Raw genomic sequence first — 17,054 nt, 5'->3', positions numbered from 1 at the left:
GGAATCAAGTACTCGGAGAAACTCGAGATTTGTTCAGGATCCCAGAGCTAGAAAATGCCAGAGCCACAGTTCCACAGAAAGTGGTTTATTGCTTTTAGAACAAAATAAGATGCTTTTAGAACTTTTGTTAGTAAAGAAAAACAGTTAGAACTTGAAAACATTTCTAAAACAATGTTTTGTCAACGGATGCAAGTAGGCACTTCGACAGAGAAAACTGCCCGCTTGCAACTGTGCAGACCCGAGCTGCCCGGTTACATGGAGCGAACGGCTTAGAAGCGGGGCTTGCGCTTGCGGCCGGTGTACTGGGTGTCGGGTCTGACCTCCCTGTGGCAAGGAGACAAGGGGGCGGTCTCAGAACAAAGGACCTACCTCAGGGACCCTTTCAAGTGCAGACTATCCCTTGGTGGCCACAGACCGCCCCCTCCCCCCATCCCCAGCCTGTCCCCAGCCCAGGCACTCACTTGCCCTGCCGCCTGCGGCGCTCCTTCTTCTCCAGCACCCACTCACGGCTCTTCCTCACCACCCCGCGCCTCGCCATCCTGCGCTGGATCCTGTGCGGGAAACACAGCTCTCAGGGCATGGGTGGAACTCACGTGGCACTCAAGCTAGTCCACGCAGGGAAAAATAGTGGTCCTCCCCGGGGCAGGCGGCCTCCGATGCCCCTGCCACAGAAGTCCCTGCTTCTGGACACCTCTCCTCCCCCAGTGAGATCCCCTGGGGCCAAAGCAGTTATCTGGTAGAAGAGCGGGAGGTGAGAAGCCCCACTCCCTCACAGGCATCTTTGTGGCAGTGACCACCTGTTTAGGTGTGTTCCCTTGTTAGGTGCTGCCTGTCGGGCAGGAAGGGGGCCAAGCTACTTTTAGGGCAACACGGGCCGGGGTCAGCCCTTGAGAGCCTGGCACTGCCAAGGACAGCCAGAGGCCCGATGCCCAGCGCTGCCGACTTCGGACCCTAGTCCGGCTGCGGGGTCAGCGTGCCTGGCATAGACCACGTGGGGGTTCCCAGCAACGACAGATGTCTGAGGCAGGAAAACAAGGCTGTCAGCTCACGGCAGCCACGACAAGGATCCTCAAGCACTGATGTTGGCCTCCAGCCCTGGCTGAGGAGAAAAGGGACCCCTCACAGCCCCATGGGAGAGAGGCCCTGGGAACAGGGAGAAGCCTTTTGTCCCTAAACCACATCCCCACCTGGCAGCTGGGCTCAAACGATTTCCAGCACAATTCCTGCCACGGAGGGCCGCTCGCCATTTGAGTAACAACCATTTCCCGAGCACCTGAGCGCCGGACCCATGGATGTCCTACGGCAGATACGAACCAGGCTTGCCCTTGAAGAGCCCACGACTGGGCCAGGGCAGGGACCAGCCACACCAGGCAAAGCGAGTGCAGAGACCCAGCAGCTACTGAGGGAATGACACGGAAAGGAAAAGCAGAGTCTGCGAAAAACAAGAAGGCTGCTGAGATAAGCGGGCATTTCTGCAAGCCGAAGGTGGGGCGGCAGCAAGACCAGAAGAACCACGCAAGGGTGCGGCACTGAAAGGACCGAGGGAGAATTAGGGAACAAGAGTCCCGTGTGCCAGGCGAGAGAAGGGGAGGGGTCCAAGTGAGATCCTGAGGGTCCAAAGCACAAGTTCCCTCCTTGCATGAGGGCCAGTGCAGGCCGGATTCCAGCACAGACCCTGTTTGCAGCTACTTCTCATCTGTTCTGACCTAAGAATAAAAGTCGGAATCATTAAAAACGAAAAAAACTCAGGGGCTTGGTCGGTTGAGCATCTGACTTGATTTTGGTTCAAGTCATGATCTCGTGGTTCGTGGGATCAAGCTCCGTGTCAGGCTCTGAACTCAGCATGAATCCTGCTTAAGAATCTCTCTCCCCCCTCTGCCCCTCTCCCCTGCTCACACATTCTCTCCCTTCCTCTAAAATAGAAAGTTAAGGGCGCCTGGGTGGCTCAGTCGCTTCAGTGTCTGACTTCAGCTCAGGTCATCATCTTGCGGTTTGTGAGTTTGAGCCCCACATTAGGCTGGCTGCTGTCAGTGCAGAGCCTGCTTTGGATCCTCTGTTCCCCCCTCTCTGTGCCCCTCCATTGTTCATGCTTTCTCTCAAAACTGAGTAAGAACACATGAAAAAATTTTAAAAAGAAAAAAATCTCAGAATCTCACTTGGCTGGGCCAGTTCACGGAGGTGTGGATACAGGCAAGGAGTGTGCTCTCCCTTCAGTAAGCAGTGGGCGGCCAATGAGGTTTCACAACAAAGAAGTGAGACAATGTGATCTAGACACTTCAGCACGTACAGGCAGTGGTGCATGAAAGAAACATTAAGAATGCCCACAACCAGGGGGGCAGGAGTCTGAGGCACCAAGTGCAAAGCAGGAGGCAGCTGACAACAGGGGGCTGGAAGTACAGGACTAATGATCAAGGGTCTGTAAGGAAGGACAAGCTGGGTGGCAAGCTGGGAGCCATACAAGTAATGATGAGAAAGAGTCATGGGGGCAGATAAGAGCAGCAGGTGGGGGCAGTGAGCGAGGGCCCCAGACCAAAGGTGCCAAGAAGGAAGTTGGGCAGTAGTGGCAAATGCCACAGGTGGACCGAGTCATCAGAGAGAGTCAGAGAGACTAACAAGAATGATTAGACAAAATGACAAGAACACAAGAAGGCCAGATCATCCTCCCAAAGGACAACAGCCCCCTGCCGCCCCCTGCCCCCTCCCCACCCCCCGAGCCGAGGACTCACAGAGCGAGTGCCCACAGAGCCAGGGAGACAGGCTGTGCCGGGCACTGTGCCGGGTCTGCCCACACACACGCGCTCTGCTCCTCCACACGCTGCCCGGGTGCTGGCATTATCCCCTTGCTGAACAGCCGAGAAACGGACGCTTACCTAAGTTTACAGTTACATGTCGTCTGTAGACCCCAGTGTGAGGACAAGAGGGATTCTACGGTGGATGGAGGGGGCTGAACCACGTGCACATCCTCCATGAGGTGGGAGAGGGCGCCACTTGCTGGGAGCAAGTGGTGGGTGCCTTAGAGCAGAAAACATCTAGGAGAGCCCCCCCCCCCCGGGGGGGGGCTCCGGCCTGCAAATCCCCATGGGGAACACGGGCTGAGGAAGCTAACAGAGATGACCGTGGGGAGGTCAGGGGGCTCCACTCTGTAGTGGACACAAGGAATACACTTGTGATCTTCACCACCCGTGGCCTTCCTGACCTGTTCTCTGTGCATTTTTCCCCTTAAATGTCTTAAAAGTCTTCAGGCTTCTCACTCACATCAACCAGAACTAAGAAATAACCTCCTTCACTGCCTTACCATCAATTATCCAGTCAGCGAACACTGGAAACCTTTCACTAATAATAAGCCCCTACTCTGGGTTCAGGGACACACCAGCAGAGCCCAAGTCCTCCTTCTGGCGGGGGAGACACAGAACCAGCAAGCAAACAAACACACAGGATTCAGAACAGTGAAAGGTGGTAAGGAAAATAAAGGGTAAGGAGAACTCACCAAGGATACTGGAACAGATAAATGGCAACGTGTGATTTCCCTTTCTCAAAAATTAAAGGAAAAAGAAAGAATTCACCTTGCTGCTGTGCAGAAAATAAATTCAAAGAGGCAAAGTGGAGAGAGGCCAGTGCCGCAGCTTCCACACTCCAGGCAAGGACGGTGGGGGTTCAGACCAGGGGAGGGGACCGGCTGTCACCCGGACAAACACAGAGGACTGGTCAGATGTGAGGTAAGAAAGACAAGAATGACTGTGTGGGGAAGGACAGAGGAAGGCAGTCTTGGTGTGAAAAACAAGAGCTGGGTTTTGTTCCCAATACTTGTGGGAAGCCTAGGTATGGATACTTAGGAGGCAGTTAGGAAAACGGAGGTGGGGTTGAGACCACAGGCATAAACCCAAAGCAACGAACCTAGAGTTGGTGATTAAGGCGGCAGAGAGAGAAAGGGTGCGGGCTGGGCCCCAGAGTGCTCGGAGAAAGAGGAGCCAGCAAGCTGAGGACAAAACCAGGATGGCAGGCAGGAGGCCGAACTGGGAAAAGCATCGAGGGAGTGGCTGGCTGTTGCCAGTGCCCAAGGAACAGGCAGGTTAAGAGGAGGACAAGAGAGAAAGCGGACTGAGAAGCAGCCACAGATTTGGCAAGACAGAGGCTGGCGTGGCCTTGAGAAAAGCAATCCGTGAGGAGACGGAGGGGGGAGCAGAGACGAGTGACAGAATGGTGTGGTGGAGCAAGCGGCACACGTGAGACGTGACCGAGAGGGAAGCCCATGCACGAGGGGGCGCGGCGGGGGGAGTGAGGGCGCTTCGGGAGAAGACAGAAGAAACGGGGTCTCTGCAAACCGAGGGAATGACCCAGGAGAGTAAACGTGAGGACACAGGCGCGGGGAGGGAGAGCGCGCCAAGAGGGGACAGAGGCCAGGATGCAGGTGGCAGAGGCAGCCTCGGGGAGGGAGGAGACAACCCGGCGGTCCCGGCAACAGGGAAGGCAGAGAGAGGAAGGAAAGACGGTGGCGTGGCTGTCCACAGACATCCAGAAGGGCCCCTGCGGCCCAGCCCGAGGCAGGAGCGGGCACAGGCCCACAGGGTTCCCCACTGTTACCACCCTGGTGTCACTGCCACACTTGAACCTAAGAGACCTGGTGCAAGCAGAGAGCCACGTAGGACGACCCCGGCAGAAGCAAGCCCCCACACTCCGGGCAGGGGGGTGACAACCGCTCACCTCTCGCTCGTGAACGCAGACTCCGTGGCCTCCTCTTCATCGGTAGTTTCGGTCAGGGCCTGCGGGGACCAGCGCGCTCTTAGGTCAACCTGGAGATCTCTCAACCCACCTGCCCCACCCCAGAAGGTCAGGCCACCCAGGCCTGAGTCCTCCCGACGGGTACCAGGCCCAGCCCCACAAGAAGGGAATCTAAAGGACACGAGCCTGCAAACTCTGGATCCCTCACCTTTGGCAGAAAGGTCGAAGGCCCAGAAAACAAACAGAGGTAGAATCTGAAACCGGAAAAGTACAGAGTGAGGGCTGGGCTCATAAAGCCACGCACAGGTACAAGTCTCCACACTCCTGACCATGAACGGGTGCAGAATGTGTAAGCCCCGGTGACCCAGCCGAGCACTCCTCTGGCCCACTCATCACCCCAACACCCTCTCTGCTCAACGCGGACAGTACACTAGCCCCCAGCACTCACTTCTTTGCCTTGGCGCTGTTGGGGAAATCCACCACCACGCCACCAGTGAAGCCAGCCTTGGTGGCCTGGATCGTGATCAGCTCCAACTGAGAAGAAAACGGCAGCGAGTCAGGCAGGGAGACTGGGGGAGCACACAGCTTCCACTCCCCTCCTTTCGAGAAGCCAGTCTGCCCCCCAGGGTGGACCCTACCCAGGAGAGCTGAAGGTCTTCATCAAACTGTTCCCAATTCTGAGTCCCCAAAAGACATATACACAGGAAAGTGCAGGCTGGAACAGCGACTCCCCTGGTTCTCACTTTTCTAGCCCAGGGACCCGTCTCCCTGCTCCCATCTCAGGAATGAAAGGCCACCATCCAGGAAACAAACTCCTTCAAGTTAGGGGCCGGGGACAGCTCACCACTGGCCTATCAGGGTCTGCACCTGTATCTCCTCATCCCCATGGCGTGACCCGCCACAGAACAGACAGCTGTTGCCATCCTATCAAATCCGCCCCCCACTGCCATTCATTTGGTTACAGCAATCAGACACATCCTCATAACTGTAATACCACAGATCAGCCGAGAGAACACACAGGTCCTATCCTACCCCGCAGAAACCTCTCCCTCAGGTACTCACTCCCTACTTTTCCCACCAGTCAGCAACAATTTCCTTGTTCCGTCACCTCCCAACAGCAAGAGGGCAGGTGAGGGAGGCACAGGACAGCTTACCTGTTCTGGGTCTCTCCCCCTCCCCTGCACCTCCAGTAGCCAAGGCGCTCACCTGCTCAGAGTTCTCAGGATACAGCTGCAGGACAGCCCGGGCTCCACGGACCTATAAGCAACAGAAACATCACTCTCCTACAAACATACCATGGGCTCAGGGCCCAACACTTCTCTCTTCCTCGTGCACTAAATATCTGAAATCCCACTGTGCACGTAACCCTGTTCTCAGGGCTGGAGATGTAGCCGTGAACAAAAGAGAGAGCGCCTGAACTCTTGAAGGCCCGCTGCAGTGAGAAAGGCAGCTAATACATGGTGGTGACTTAGTGCCAAGAAGAAAACCAAATCAGGACAAAGGAATGGTAAGTGACAGGAGACTATTGGGTTTATTTTTGGCTCAAGGAAGGCCTCTCTCTGAGGAACACTTGGGCAGAGTCCTGACTGTAACAGGGAGCTGGCTGAACATAGAAGGGAAAACCATTTCCACAGAAAGGCAAACACAAAGGCCGTCAGAACTTCAGATTAACCCCGGTGTGTGTGTGTGCAACAGAAACCACATAACACACAAGGACAGCCAGCCATCCACAAGAAACAACCCATTCTAGGAAAACCAGGGATGAAGTGAGGTGATTAAGAAGAACCGAGATATACCTGGCCTGCTCCAAAAAGGAAAAGAACTCATTTTTAGGACTTAAAATCTCAAACTATCAATTGATCCTATTAAACAACTGAAATCAACACCATCAGTTACAAAAATAAAAAGCTATTGAAGGCTCTGTCTGTGATAAATAACCCTTCTGCACCCCATCTGAGCATCAGCAGTAGGGGAGAGGGAGGGGGGGGAATCACAGGATGTAAGCACTCTGCATGCCCTGGACATGAGGTCTCTGTCCTCACTCCGTGGAGTCCGTGCCCCCACACCAACTTCCGATTAAAATTTAGTGCAGCCAGACACAGGAACTGTGATCAGTCTCAGACACCACCACCATCTGCCATTTCATTAGGGAGCGTCAGACCACCAAGCTCTCTCTTTAGGCCAAGACAGGAGAACCGTGATAAGGTCCTGCCACCCCATGCAGTACCACTTGAATGGCTTTCCCCTGGGAGACTTCTTACTCCGTTACTGCCTATAGAAGGGAGAAGCGGCCAGCCCAGACTGGGAGACGATCTCATACTCACCAGCACAGAGTAAAGAGAAGAAAAAAAGCAGTACAGGCGCTTGGCAGGGATGTCAGACTTCTTATTTGCATTACAGAGCCACTGGACAGCAGAAATGCTGAGAAAGGAAAGGACCCCAGTCAGGACAAGTACCAACATGCACTGCTCTCTCCAGCCTCTTCAAGACTCTAACACCACACACAATCCTTGAGCCCCAGGTGAAACCCTCCTGCCTATAACTCTCTTTCTGGGCCTGTGCAGATCCACTCCAGGTCACCATTCTATAATACTGGATGGAGGAGAGTAGAGAGAAGGTTGGCATTAGCTTCCTTGTAGCCAATCTAAACCAGTATTTTCTCAACCTTGTTTCTCCATGCAGCTCAAATTTAAAATTCCTCAGTGTGTCAAGGCTCTCTGCCACCTACCCCTTCATTCCCTTCCTCTAATCAAGGGAAAACCCCTTTATAGTATGTACACAAAGGCACTCATTCACTTATTCTCCTCTTCAATCGGTTCCTTCAACTGTACCTGTTAGGTGTCTTCACCATCCCCAGATTTAAAACCCTCAAGCAACTATTATGTACTCCACTCAGGTGTTTCCCCCTTCACTGCTGTGTACACACATGAATGGAAGCCCAAACCCCACTTGTCTGTCCAACTGCCTCTCCCAGGTTTTACCTTCCTCTACCACTCTCCTGGTCAGCACTCATCACCACCTCCAGCTTGCTTCAACAACCTAACTAATCTCTCCTTTCTTTTCCTTTTTTTTTTTTTTTTTTCTTTAATTTGAAAGAGTGGGGGAGCACATGCAAGCTAGCAGGGGAATAGGGGCAGAGAGAGCGACAGAGAGAGAGAGAGAGAGAGAGAGAGAGAACGAATCTTAAGTAGGCTCAATGCTCAGCACAGAGCCCGACACGGGGGTTAGCCCCACAACCCTGGTATCACGACCTAAGCCGAAATCAAGAGTCGGCCCCTCAACCAACCAAGCCACCCAGATGCCCCTCTCCTCTCCTCTCAATAATCTTCCCAAAATACAGCTCTGATCTGGTTACTCCCTAGCTTCCCATCAATTACGGAATAAAGCTCAAACTTCTCAGCATGGAATTTAAAAAGCTCTCATTCTCGAGGTGCCTGGGTGGCTCAGTAGGTTAAGTGTCCAACTCTTGAGATCGGCCCCTGAGTCGGGCTCTGTGCTGACAGCTTGGAGGAGCCTACGTGGGATTCTCTTTCTCCCTCTCTCTGTCCCTCCTTTCCTCGCATGCACCTGCATGCATGCTCTCTCTCTCAATAAACAAACTTAAAAAAACACCTCTGGTCTTCCCCACAATCTATCAGGTTCCTTTCCCTGGGCACTTCTGTGCCTTTGTTCACACAGTTCCTTCCCTCAGAGCCCCATCCCCAGTCCCAGGACTATCCAAGTTCCTCTGAGCCTTCAAGGCACAACCCCAGCCCCTCCTCCTCCTCAAGGCTTCCCCGTGCTCTCTAGCTTTTCTTCACCGCTCTGGTGGGTCCCACAACTCTGGTCACACCCTGCACTCAACTTCATGTTTAGCTGTATGGCTCATGTCTTATAGCACCTGACACACCACGAAGAGTTAAAAATTAAAAGAAAGGGGGGCGCCTGGGTGGCTCAGTCGGTTAAGCATCCGACTTCAGCTCGGGTCATGATCTCACGGTTCGTGGGTTCGAGCCCCACATCGGGCTCTGTGCTGACAGCTCAGAGCCTGGAGCCTGTTTCGGATTCTGTGTCTCCCTCTCTTTCTGCCCCTCCCCCACTTGCACTCTGTCTCTCTGTCTCAAAAATAAACATTAAAAAAAATTTAAAAGGACTGTGTTGTATTTCCACAAACCTCGCAGCACCTTGTACCATGTCTTACATATAACAAATGCTAAAAAAATAAAAATAAATAAAAATAAAAAATAGTAAGTTTGCCATACTCTCTCAAAAACAAATAAAAAGTGATTACTTACTCCTAAAACATACAGACAGTATCACTGGCCTTTGGTTTGCTGCAGCTTAGAACAATTTCACTCAACCGTTACTAAAAAGCAATTGCTTTCCTTGAAATGATTTCCCCCACTCTTGTTCCCAGATGTAAACTAATCCCTTACCCTAGAAGAAAATCTTCAAATCTACATTTTTACTGCTTACCCAGATCCCTAATGCTCAACCCACAATCACAGGATTAAAGCTGACTTCTTCCCCTATCCCCTACCCTCCACCCCATCAACAGAGAGAACAGAGAATACACCAAATAATCAACAATTGACCACAGGACACAAAGAACAACTTCATGTTTCTAACAGTCACTTCAACGTTCTAAGATCGGTTATCGAAGTACTACGTAAAGGCTCAAAACTTAACCCAGACAACCCAAAAAGGACTAAGCCACTGAAGAAACTGGCAAATCCCGGACCACTCTCCATTACAGTTAGTCAAAAAGAAGGAAACGAGATGGCTGCTGGGGCCCACAAGATGGCTCCTAGAGGTGTCAGAAGCCACCTCTCCGCCACCCTCCAACAAAGCACAGAGAATCTATAATCCACACCAGTGGTACCTGAACCTGGCAGCGCAAGATGATCAAAGGAGTAGACAGTTTCAAAATATCAAAACTGCTCTAACCAGGGATGTGTATTTCTAAGTCTCCTGTGTAACTCTGCACAACCAGTTTAGGAAGCACCGACCTGCAGGCCTAAAAGCAGGAACTGAAGACTCTTACCTGATACAACCATCAAAGGTGCCTGGTTTGAAGGGAATGCCCTGGCCCATGTCCCCCAGAAGCAAGTCTCCCTCAGTGTCTCGGTCCAAGGCCGCATCTACATTGGACGATAATACGTCAGGAAAACAGACGACGCGTAGCTGCTCAGTACTCATGAAGCGGAGTCTGCTCCAATGCTAAGTAGCACGTACTTACCCAGCATGGCAGGGCTGATGTCGATGCCCACCCAATAGTGCCCCTCATCCGAGAGATAATCTCCACTCAGCCCAGAACCACATCTGGAAGACACAATAAAAACAGGAACTCAATAGCGTGAGCAGGAAAGACACTCCTCCACCTGGACAAGCTGAACTAGGCCCCAGGATCTCACCCAATATCCAACAGGTAACAGGGCTGACCCTCGGGCAGATAAAGGAGCTCCAATGCGCGCCCAGCCATCTTGGTCTGGACATCAATCATCCGTGAGCTGGGAAGGCAGAAAACACAAGTGATAAAAGAGTTCTGGGCTAAAACATTGCTCAGAGCAAAAGAAGAAAAAGAGAACAAGGCACAATCACCCTGAGGTACTGTCCCAGTCACCATACCCAACTACACCTATTTAAAAGCGACGCCCAAAGTCCATGTAATACAGCAACAAGTTATTTTGCGACACAAATTACAACTTTGCCGACTGCAAAACTGATGTGAAGGGAATAAATCGCTTAGCTAATGACTAACTATTGCCTATTTTCAACTCCATATAGTTCTGATATGTTTATTACTTAAAAACACGTTTTCTGGAAAAATTACCCACCATAGTTAGTCTCCTGTATAAAGCTCAACAAGGTACAACAAAAATCCATAGCAGTTGCTACCCATGAGAAATATAATGCAAGCCACGTGGGACTTTCTTAGTGCCATGATTAAAATGAAATACTAAAATTAATTTTAATAGTTTACCCAACCCAATAATCCTGGTAATATATCTTAACCCGATGTGCTCCAAATAGCATTTCAACACATCATCAACATAAAAGAGGTAAAATGTTAACATTTTCTTCACAGTAACTCATTCAGACCAAACATGACTTCAAAAGAGAATACTGCCTCTTAACAAAACGGATCTTTGGCGTTCTCTGCCTTTCCCAAGATCAAGAGGAAGAATCGCACTGAATTCTGCAGCTGGGAAAAAAGCTTATGTTGCTACATAATGACAACCGGATCAGAGATTTCTGCTGGCCTTGGTCTTGGACTCTAATTTGAATGGAAAAGTGGAGAAGTTATCTCTAGAGTAGTGGTATCAGAGAGAGCAGGCTTGGAAGTCCCTTTCTAGCCTTCACCTGTTAAATGACTCTATGCTTAACACAAGTTAACTCCCCCCCTGAAATTCAGATACGACACCAACACTTGTCATAAGACCTTAATGATAATGCAAACAGGGGCACACAGCATTCTGGGAATACTACTTCCTCCCCCTCAATAGCACTGACCCCCTACACGTATCCACCGCCCCTGCCGATTTTACCGCATGCTTCAAACAAGCTGTCACATGAAACTCTGAGAACCCCCTGGAGAAAGTACGCATGATTCACCTCCATTTTTAATGCTACGTTCACCGAGGCCCAGAGGGTTCCGAGATTTACTCAAAAGTTGACTTTCCCACCGTACAAAATAGGATCGATCCGGGTCCCTTCCTTCCCCAACACCCCAAACTCTTGCGTGCTTTCCAAGTAGCGCCAGCTATCAGGGTAACTTGCCGGCCCCCGAACCCCGACGCCGCGCAACATCTAGGCTCCCCTTACTTGCGCACGTATTTCCGGGCTTCATTCTTGTCATAAAACTGCGGGAAAGAAAAAGAGAAGAGTAGTATAGAAGGAATCAAGACGCGAGGGCCTTAAATGGAGGAGAGAAAGACGTGCGAGAGCCGCAAGCCTCACCAGCTCCGGGGGCCCGCCGTGCTCCGGTCTCTTCCCGCGGAACGCCATCCCCACTCCTCAGCCGCGAGACTCCCGCTAGTGTTCCGGGAACCCGGCTTTTATGTCTTCGGCCCCGCTCCCGCCCAAAAACACGCATGCTCCACCTTTCTCCCCGCCTCCCTTTTTACTCGATTGGCTAGAGGGCCGACGCGTTGCGAACAACGCGCGCTTCCCATTGGCCAGTTACTCTCGCACCGCCCGCATGGCCCGTTCAAGATGGCAACCAAGCGCGATCTGGGGTGGCCACGGCGGTTGCTGTGGGGGTTGTGGCTGGCCCGGGGCGCTCCACAGAGCCCGGGTTCCGGCCTGGGCCTAGAAGGGAGGACTTATTCCCAGGGCGACGGCCCATACTCGCGCACGGCGCTCTATGAACTGCTCGGCGTGCCCACCACAGCCACGCAGGCGCAAATCAAGGCGGCCTACTACCGGCAGAGCTTCCTCTACCACCCGGACCGCAACTCGGGGAGCGCCGAGGCTGCCGAGCGCTTCACGCGCATCTCCCAGGCCTACGTGGTGCTGGGCAGTGCCACCCTGCGTCGCAAGTATGACCGCGGCCTGCTCAGCGACGAGGACCTGCGCGGACCTGGCGTGCGGCCCCCCAAGGCGCCGGTCCGCGACACCGGCTCGCCCCGCCCCCCGCCCCCTGCGTCTCAGGCCCACGGCCGCGGTCGGGCCACCGCGGGCGCCAACCGCACCATGTTCGACTTTGACGCCTTCTACCAAGCTCACTACGGAGAACAGCTGGAGCGTGAACGGCGCCTCAGGGCCCGGCGAGAGGCCCTACGCAAACAGCAGGAGGACCGGGCCAAGAAGGGCTTCCATTGGGACGATACCCGAGACGCGACCTTTGTCTTCCTTCTCCTCACGGTCTTCATCATCATGGGCTTTCGTTTTTAAAAGGAGAGAGGAAGAAAGGGAGCAGCCCCCCGCCAGCCCCGAGAAAATGGCCTTTCCGGTGTTCTTGAACCCTTTGCCTTCCATAGTCTACCTCTGCGGGGGTCCGGAGAAACTGCTCTCCCCTTCCTGTTCCCCGCCCGCCCAGCTTAGCCGTCCACGTACGCTTCCCTCCCCTACGGTCCAGAAAAGAAGGCTTCTCGATGCCCAAGAAAGAGGCCCCAAGAAGAAGAGTCCCAAAAGCCCGAGAGTGAAGGGTTTTCTGGAGTCCCTTGGGTGCCTGCTTCCAGAGGTTGCCTTCCTGATGTCAGCTTCTGGAACACTTGCTCGGGCTTTATTGTAAAGCTCTGAGCAAGAATTGTCTGCTCCTGCCCCGCGCTTGTACCGTGGGGGTCCTGTGTAACCTTGAACCGTGCAATGTGACCAATTGTTGGCTGCCAAAAGAAAAATTGTGGGGTTGTACGAACCTTGTCTTTCTGTGAGTTCCCCAGCCACAGGTGAGACCTGACGTAAGACTGTGATCTTTGGAAACTTTGCCGTTCTTGTATGATCAGCCCCAGACCCCACTCCCTTTTCTGTTGATGGCATGTGGGAGTGGGAGAGCAAGGTCATGGAGCATAAGGAATTGAGTGTTCCTGTGCCCACACTTATCTAATGTGTATGACCTTGGAGAAAGTTACTCTGTGGGCATGACAGCAGAGGAACAAATCATTTGCTCTCTTGAGGCCTGTCACACTTTATTAGCTACAGTTCTAATGGGCTCATTGATTAAAACATGATGTGATAGAGTTAGGTTTATCCTTGGGACAGTCAGTATGCCTGTCTCTTGGTCATTCCTTTGCCAGCCAGCCCCATTGCTAACTGTGCAGCCCATCCCCTCCCAGAGATAGGGCGGCCAGCTGGGACGCTGAGTCGCTTGAATGTGGCCTGTCCTCTTGTTTAGCCCCACAAGCCAAGTCCTTGAAACCTGGCTGCTTGAGTTTAGGGTATACGGTAGTACAAGGGACAAGAGGCTCGTGGTGGAAACAAATTTCTTTATTCAGAGCTGGCTGAGGCTTTCTCTCTCTCTCTGTTTTGTTTTTTAATATTTATTTTAAGAGCACATGTGTGAGCCCGGGAGAGGGGCAGAGAGAGAGGGAGAGAAAATCTTAAGCAGGCTCCATGTTCAGCCCGGAGCCCGATGTGGGGCTCCATCTCAGGACTGTGAAATCATGATCTTAGCCAAAGTCAGGAGTCGGACAGTTAACCCACTGAGCCACCCAGGAGCTCCTCTCTCTCTTTCTAAGCAGTTGGTCATCACTTGGCAAGAGCTGTAGAAGTCAGGCTGTCAACTCTGAGTCCCTGCGCGTGGTACATGTATTGGCTGTAAGATTTTAGGTGCTTAAGCATTAATGCATGGGGCCTAAGTGTAAAGCGGTGAGCTAGGGAAGCCTTTACAAGAGAGATCTACCACAAGGGTGAGGACAGAAGTGAGCGTAAGTTCTAAACAAAGCCAGAGGTGCTTGGGTATATGAGGAAGAAATCCTGCATTCAGTCTTTCATGTGCATTCAGTCTTTCATGTGAAATCCTTGTAATTAGGATAAGCCCACAGCTAGTTCAAACTGGTGTCTTGGAAACCATTTGATTCCCTCCAGCCTTGGAGGTCAGGGGCTGCAGTGACTGTACAATTCAGTGGTAAGGATTTGAGCCTGCTTGGATTCAGGCTTGGTGAGCTCAGCTAGCCTTGGTTTGGGGGGAGGGGTGTATGTACTTTTGAAAAGAACATTTAATGTTATTATGTTTCATATTTGGAAAACAAGTTCTTTTTGAAATCCAAACAACAAGTAGTGTTAAGCTTAGTAAAATGCACAGAAACTAGTGATTCTCAGCCAAGCTGTTGGCATTATGTGGGGCAAGGTTCTATCAAAGTTTCTATCAAAAAGAATTGGGGTTCTTTTGGGTTGGTTTATAAAAGCACTCGTGGTCTGTAAACTGCTGGGCCCTTTCTCATGGGCTCCTTAACATAGACCTCAAGTTTGTTTTCTCTCGGTGAACATTCCCTGGGGCTCCAGAGCATGGAGAAGGATAGAAAGTTCCAGAAGACTGGAGGAAGGGGCAGACCCTGTGAAACTTCTGGAACATTCCATGCAACTCTGAGCAGGGTAGTCAATAAAGTTTGTTAATCATCCAACTGTAAGCCTCTCCTTAGGCGTAGGACCAGACTCACACTATACTTAACAGTGCCTTCTTGCCTACCTCAGGTTTTTCTTAGCCCCAAGCTGAACTCTTAAGTTCCTACTCTGTACTCTCCCTAAAATGGAGTTTGGGCTCTTTATGGAAGGGGAGATGTGTAGGAGGATTTTTGAAGGACCCTCAGACCCCTTCCCACCTATCCCCCACACCTGAGGATCGTCATAGGTCGTTCTTTTCTCAGTTTCTTACCTGCTCTGGAGAGGAGAGACTGAACCAGGCCGTGGACATTATCCCCTGCCTTCTAGGGGCTGCTCCCCAATTCCTAATAATGGAAGAAGGCTCAGACACGCTCAACTTGAGTCCCTTTTCTCCTTTTGATCACAAACTGAAACAAAACTCCCTTGAAGGTTTGGACCTAGGACGGGAGGTGGACCAGAGCAGCCCAGCCTCCCTTGGGCTGTGTTCCCTGGGGTGGGGATGGGGTTGCGAGTACAGTATCAGGCTGAGTGAGCAGCACACACAAGGCCTAAATGGGGAGACCTGGCCGACAAGCCAGGAGTCAGAGGTTGTGGAGGCAGGAGTCAGAGGTTGTGGAGGCAACTGTATGTTGTATACCGTCTTTGGACTGGATCAGGACTTCGTTTCTCCTGAGCCAAACTTTTCCCTTTGTTGCATTTTGTTTATTGCCGGGTGAAATGATGTGAGATCCCAGTGCTGAGGGAGCAGGATTCCTTGCTTCCCCTCTGAAGTTCTGGCATTTCGTTCACTCGGCACACCTTGCCTTCTATAGTGATCCCAGCATGAGCCAAGATGAGGAAGAAGAGCCTACCTTAGGCCGGTGTGTGGCCTCTCTGGTCATTTTTATACACGTATATATGGTCCTTATAGCCAAAAGCTGAGGTGCCAAGGATGGAACCCAAGTGAGCGGCCATCATACTCCCTTTTGGGGAAATGACGGTGGGGATGGGGAAGGGGTGTGTATCTCGGACCTTCCTGGAAGGTCACCAGATCCCAGGAAGAAAGGCTGAAACAGGACAGCTGGTAAGTGGTGGTGTTACTTCAGTCCACTGTCTCGAATTCAGTGCACTGGATAAGTGCGCTCTATCCTGGTCTTTCCCTCCTCTCAGTTCCTCAGCTGGTGACAAGGTCACACACTGTCACCTGCCTATGATCAGGATCATAGGAGAAGGCCTGCCTTACCTGTGCTCAGTGCCTTGGTTCTCAGGCCCAGCTTGTGGCCTCGGTGGCCATAGGGTTTGTGCAAAGCAGTTGAGGGTCCCTCTGAGGATGAGAGTGACCTGAGTCTGGTCCTCTGAACTTGAAAATACTGAGAATACTCGGTGCTGTTGTGCCCAAGAAGCAGGTGCAGAGAACTCATCTTCACCATTTGCTGTGAGGTCATAGCGTCACTCACGATCTAGCCATCTCACCACCATCTCTTAAGCCTGTCCAAACCTGGGGTCCTCTGACCAGACTTGAGGTGTGTTTGCCTTTCCATCCTGCTTTGGCCCCTTCAGTGTTCACACCCTCAGTCCTGGGAGGGGGCTGCTACTAAACAAAAGAAAGCCTGTTTCAGGAGGACCAAGGAGAGGCTGAGATTTGTGGGTCACAGGCCACATAGCCAACCTGCACACAGTGTTTGGCTGTGGTTGGCACAGTGTCTTAAGAAAACTTTAGCCAACTTTCAAATCTTGGGAGACTGTATACAAATCTAGAATTCTGACTTGTCTCAAAAAAATGAGAAAACGTGCTGCCATTGCCCTCACACACATACTCGGGTGTACTACCACGTGGGAGAAACTGTAACATTTGCCTTTGAGACAGGACATAGCCCCCCATTTCACTGTGTTCCCACCAGCAGACAGGAAATGTAAAAGGCCTTGATCCACACACTTGGACATTTTGCTCATAATAGAGAAGTGTCTATATTCCATGTCTGCTGAGATGGAGAAAAAAAAAAAGAACCATGCATTTCCAAAAAAAAAATGAGGGAGGCTGTATTTCTTTGTGGAAATGGACTGCTTTGCACCTCTGTGACCTTCCTAGCCCTGGCAGACATTTGAGTTTGCAGATCCCTGAGCTACATCATATGTTGTTTTGAGAGCTCACACTTAAGCGGGGAGGCAGAGTGTAAACCTTATTTTCATTGTGGGACAAGAAGGATCTTTTGAGAAGTCCACAGCAATGGCCAAGGTCCTAGACAAAGCCAGAGGTCCTTTGGTACAGTAACATCAATTCCTGCACTCGCACTCAATCTTTTGTATAAAATCCTTGTATATAAGTTGGGATA

At 51.7% G+C, this 17,054-nt stretch overlaps 2 protein-coding genes and 1 non-coding gene across 5 annotated transcripts; 1 reads left to right on the top strand and 2 right to left on the bottom strand.

The window, feature by feature from the left end:
- Positions 1–69: 69 nt before the first annotated feature.
- Positions 70–11,768, bottom strand: BUD23 (BUD23 rRNA methyltransferase and ribosome maturation factor). Of its 3 annotated transcripts, none has more exons than XM_058711971.1 (12): positions 11,659–11,765; positions 11,524–11,561; positions 10,113–10,208; positions 9,938–10,020; positions 9,743–9,839; positions 7,044–7,140; positions 5,926–5,976; positions 5,168–5,253; positions 4,928–4,973; positions 4,702–4,760; positions 462–551; positions 70–324 (listed from the first exon to the last, which is right to left on the bottom strand). In XM_058711971.1, the coding sequence occupies exons 1-12, from the start codon at positions 11,704–11,706 to the stop codon at positions 270–272; spliced, it is 846 nt and encodes a 281-aa protein (XP_058567954.1). In that variant the 5' UTR covers positions 11,707–11,765; the 3' UTR covers positions 70–269. The 3 variants fall into 3 exon arrangements, with proteins under 3 accessions (XP_058567954.1, XP_058567955.1, XP_058567956.1); XM_058711972.1 differs by lacking the exon at positions 70–324 and adding an exon at positions 1,188–1,297 and having other exon boundaries at positions 11,659–11,768; XM_058711973.1 differs by lacking the exons at positions 70–324; positions 462–551 and adding exons at positions 558–1,099; positions 1,188–1,297 and having other exon boundaries at positions 11,659–11,768.
- LOC131501768 (small Cajal body-specific RNA 20) lies at positions 1,013–1,143 on the bottom strand. The gene has a single exon (XR_009256895.1). It is a non-coding gene; the product is annotated as a small Cajal body-specific RNA 20 (non-coding RNA).
- Positions 11,769–11,885: 117 nt separating the features above from the next.
- Positions 11,886–13,389, top strand: DNAJC30 (DnaJ heat shock protein family (Hsp40) member C30). Its single transcript, XM_058711977.1, has one exon. It carries the CDS (start codon positions 11,914–11,916, stop codon positions 12,592–12,594), a length of 681 nt encoding a protein of 226 aa, XP_058567960.1. The 5' UTR covers positions 11,886–11,913; the 3' UTR covers positions 12,595–13,389.
- Positions 13,390–17,054: the final 3,665 nt, after the last annotated feature.

This window comes from Neofelis nebulosa, chromosome 18 (genome assembly GCF_028018385.1).
Source record: "Neofelis nebulosa isolate mNeoNeb1 chromosome 18, mNeoNeb1.pri, whole genome shotgun sequence".
Lineage (NCBI taxonomy): Eukaryota > Metazoa > Chordata > Mammalia > Carnivora > Felidae > Neofelis > Neofelis nebulosa.
The sequence above is the reverse complement of the archived record's forward strand: the minus strand, read 5'-3'. Positions and strand labels throughout refer to the sequence as shown.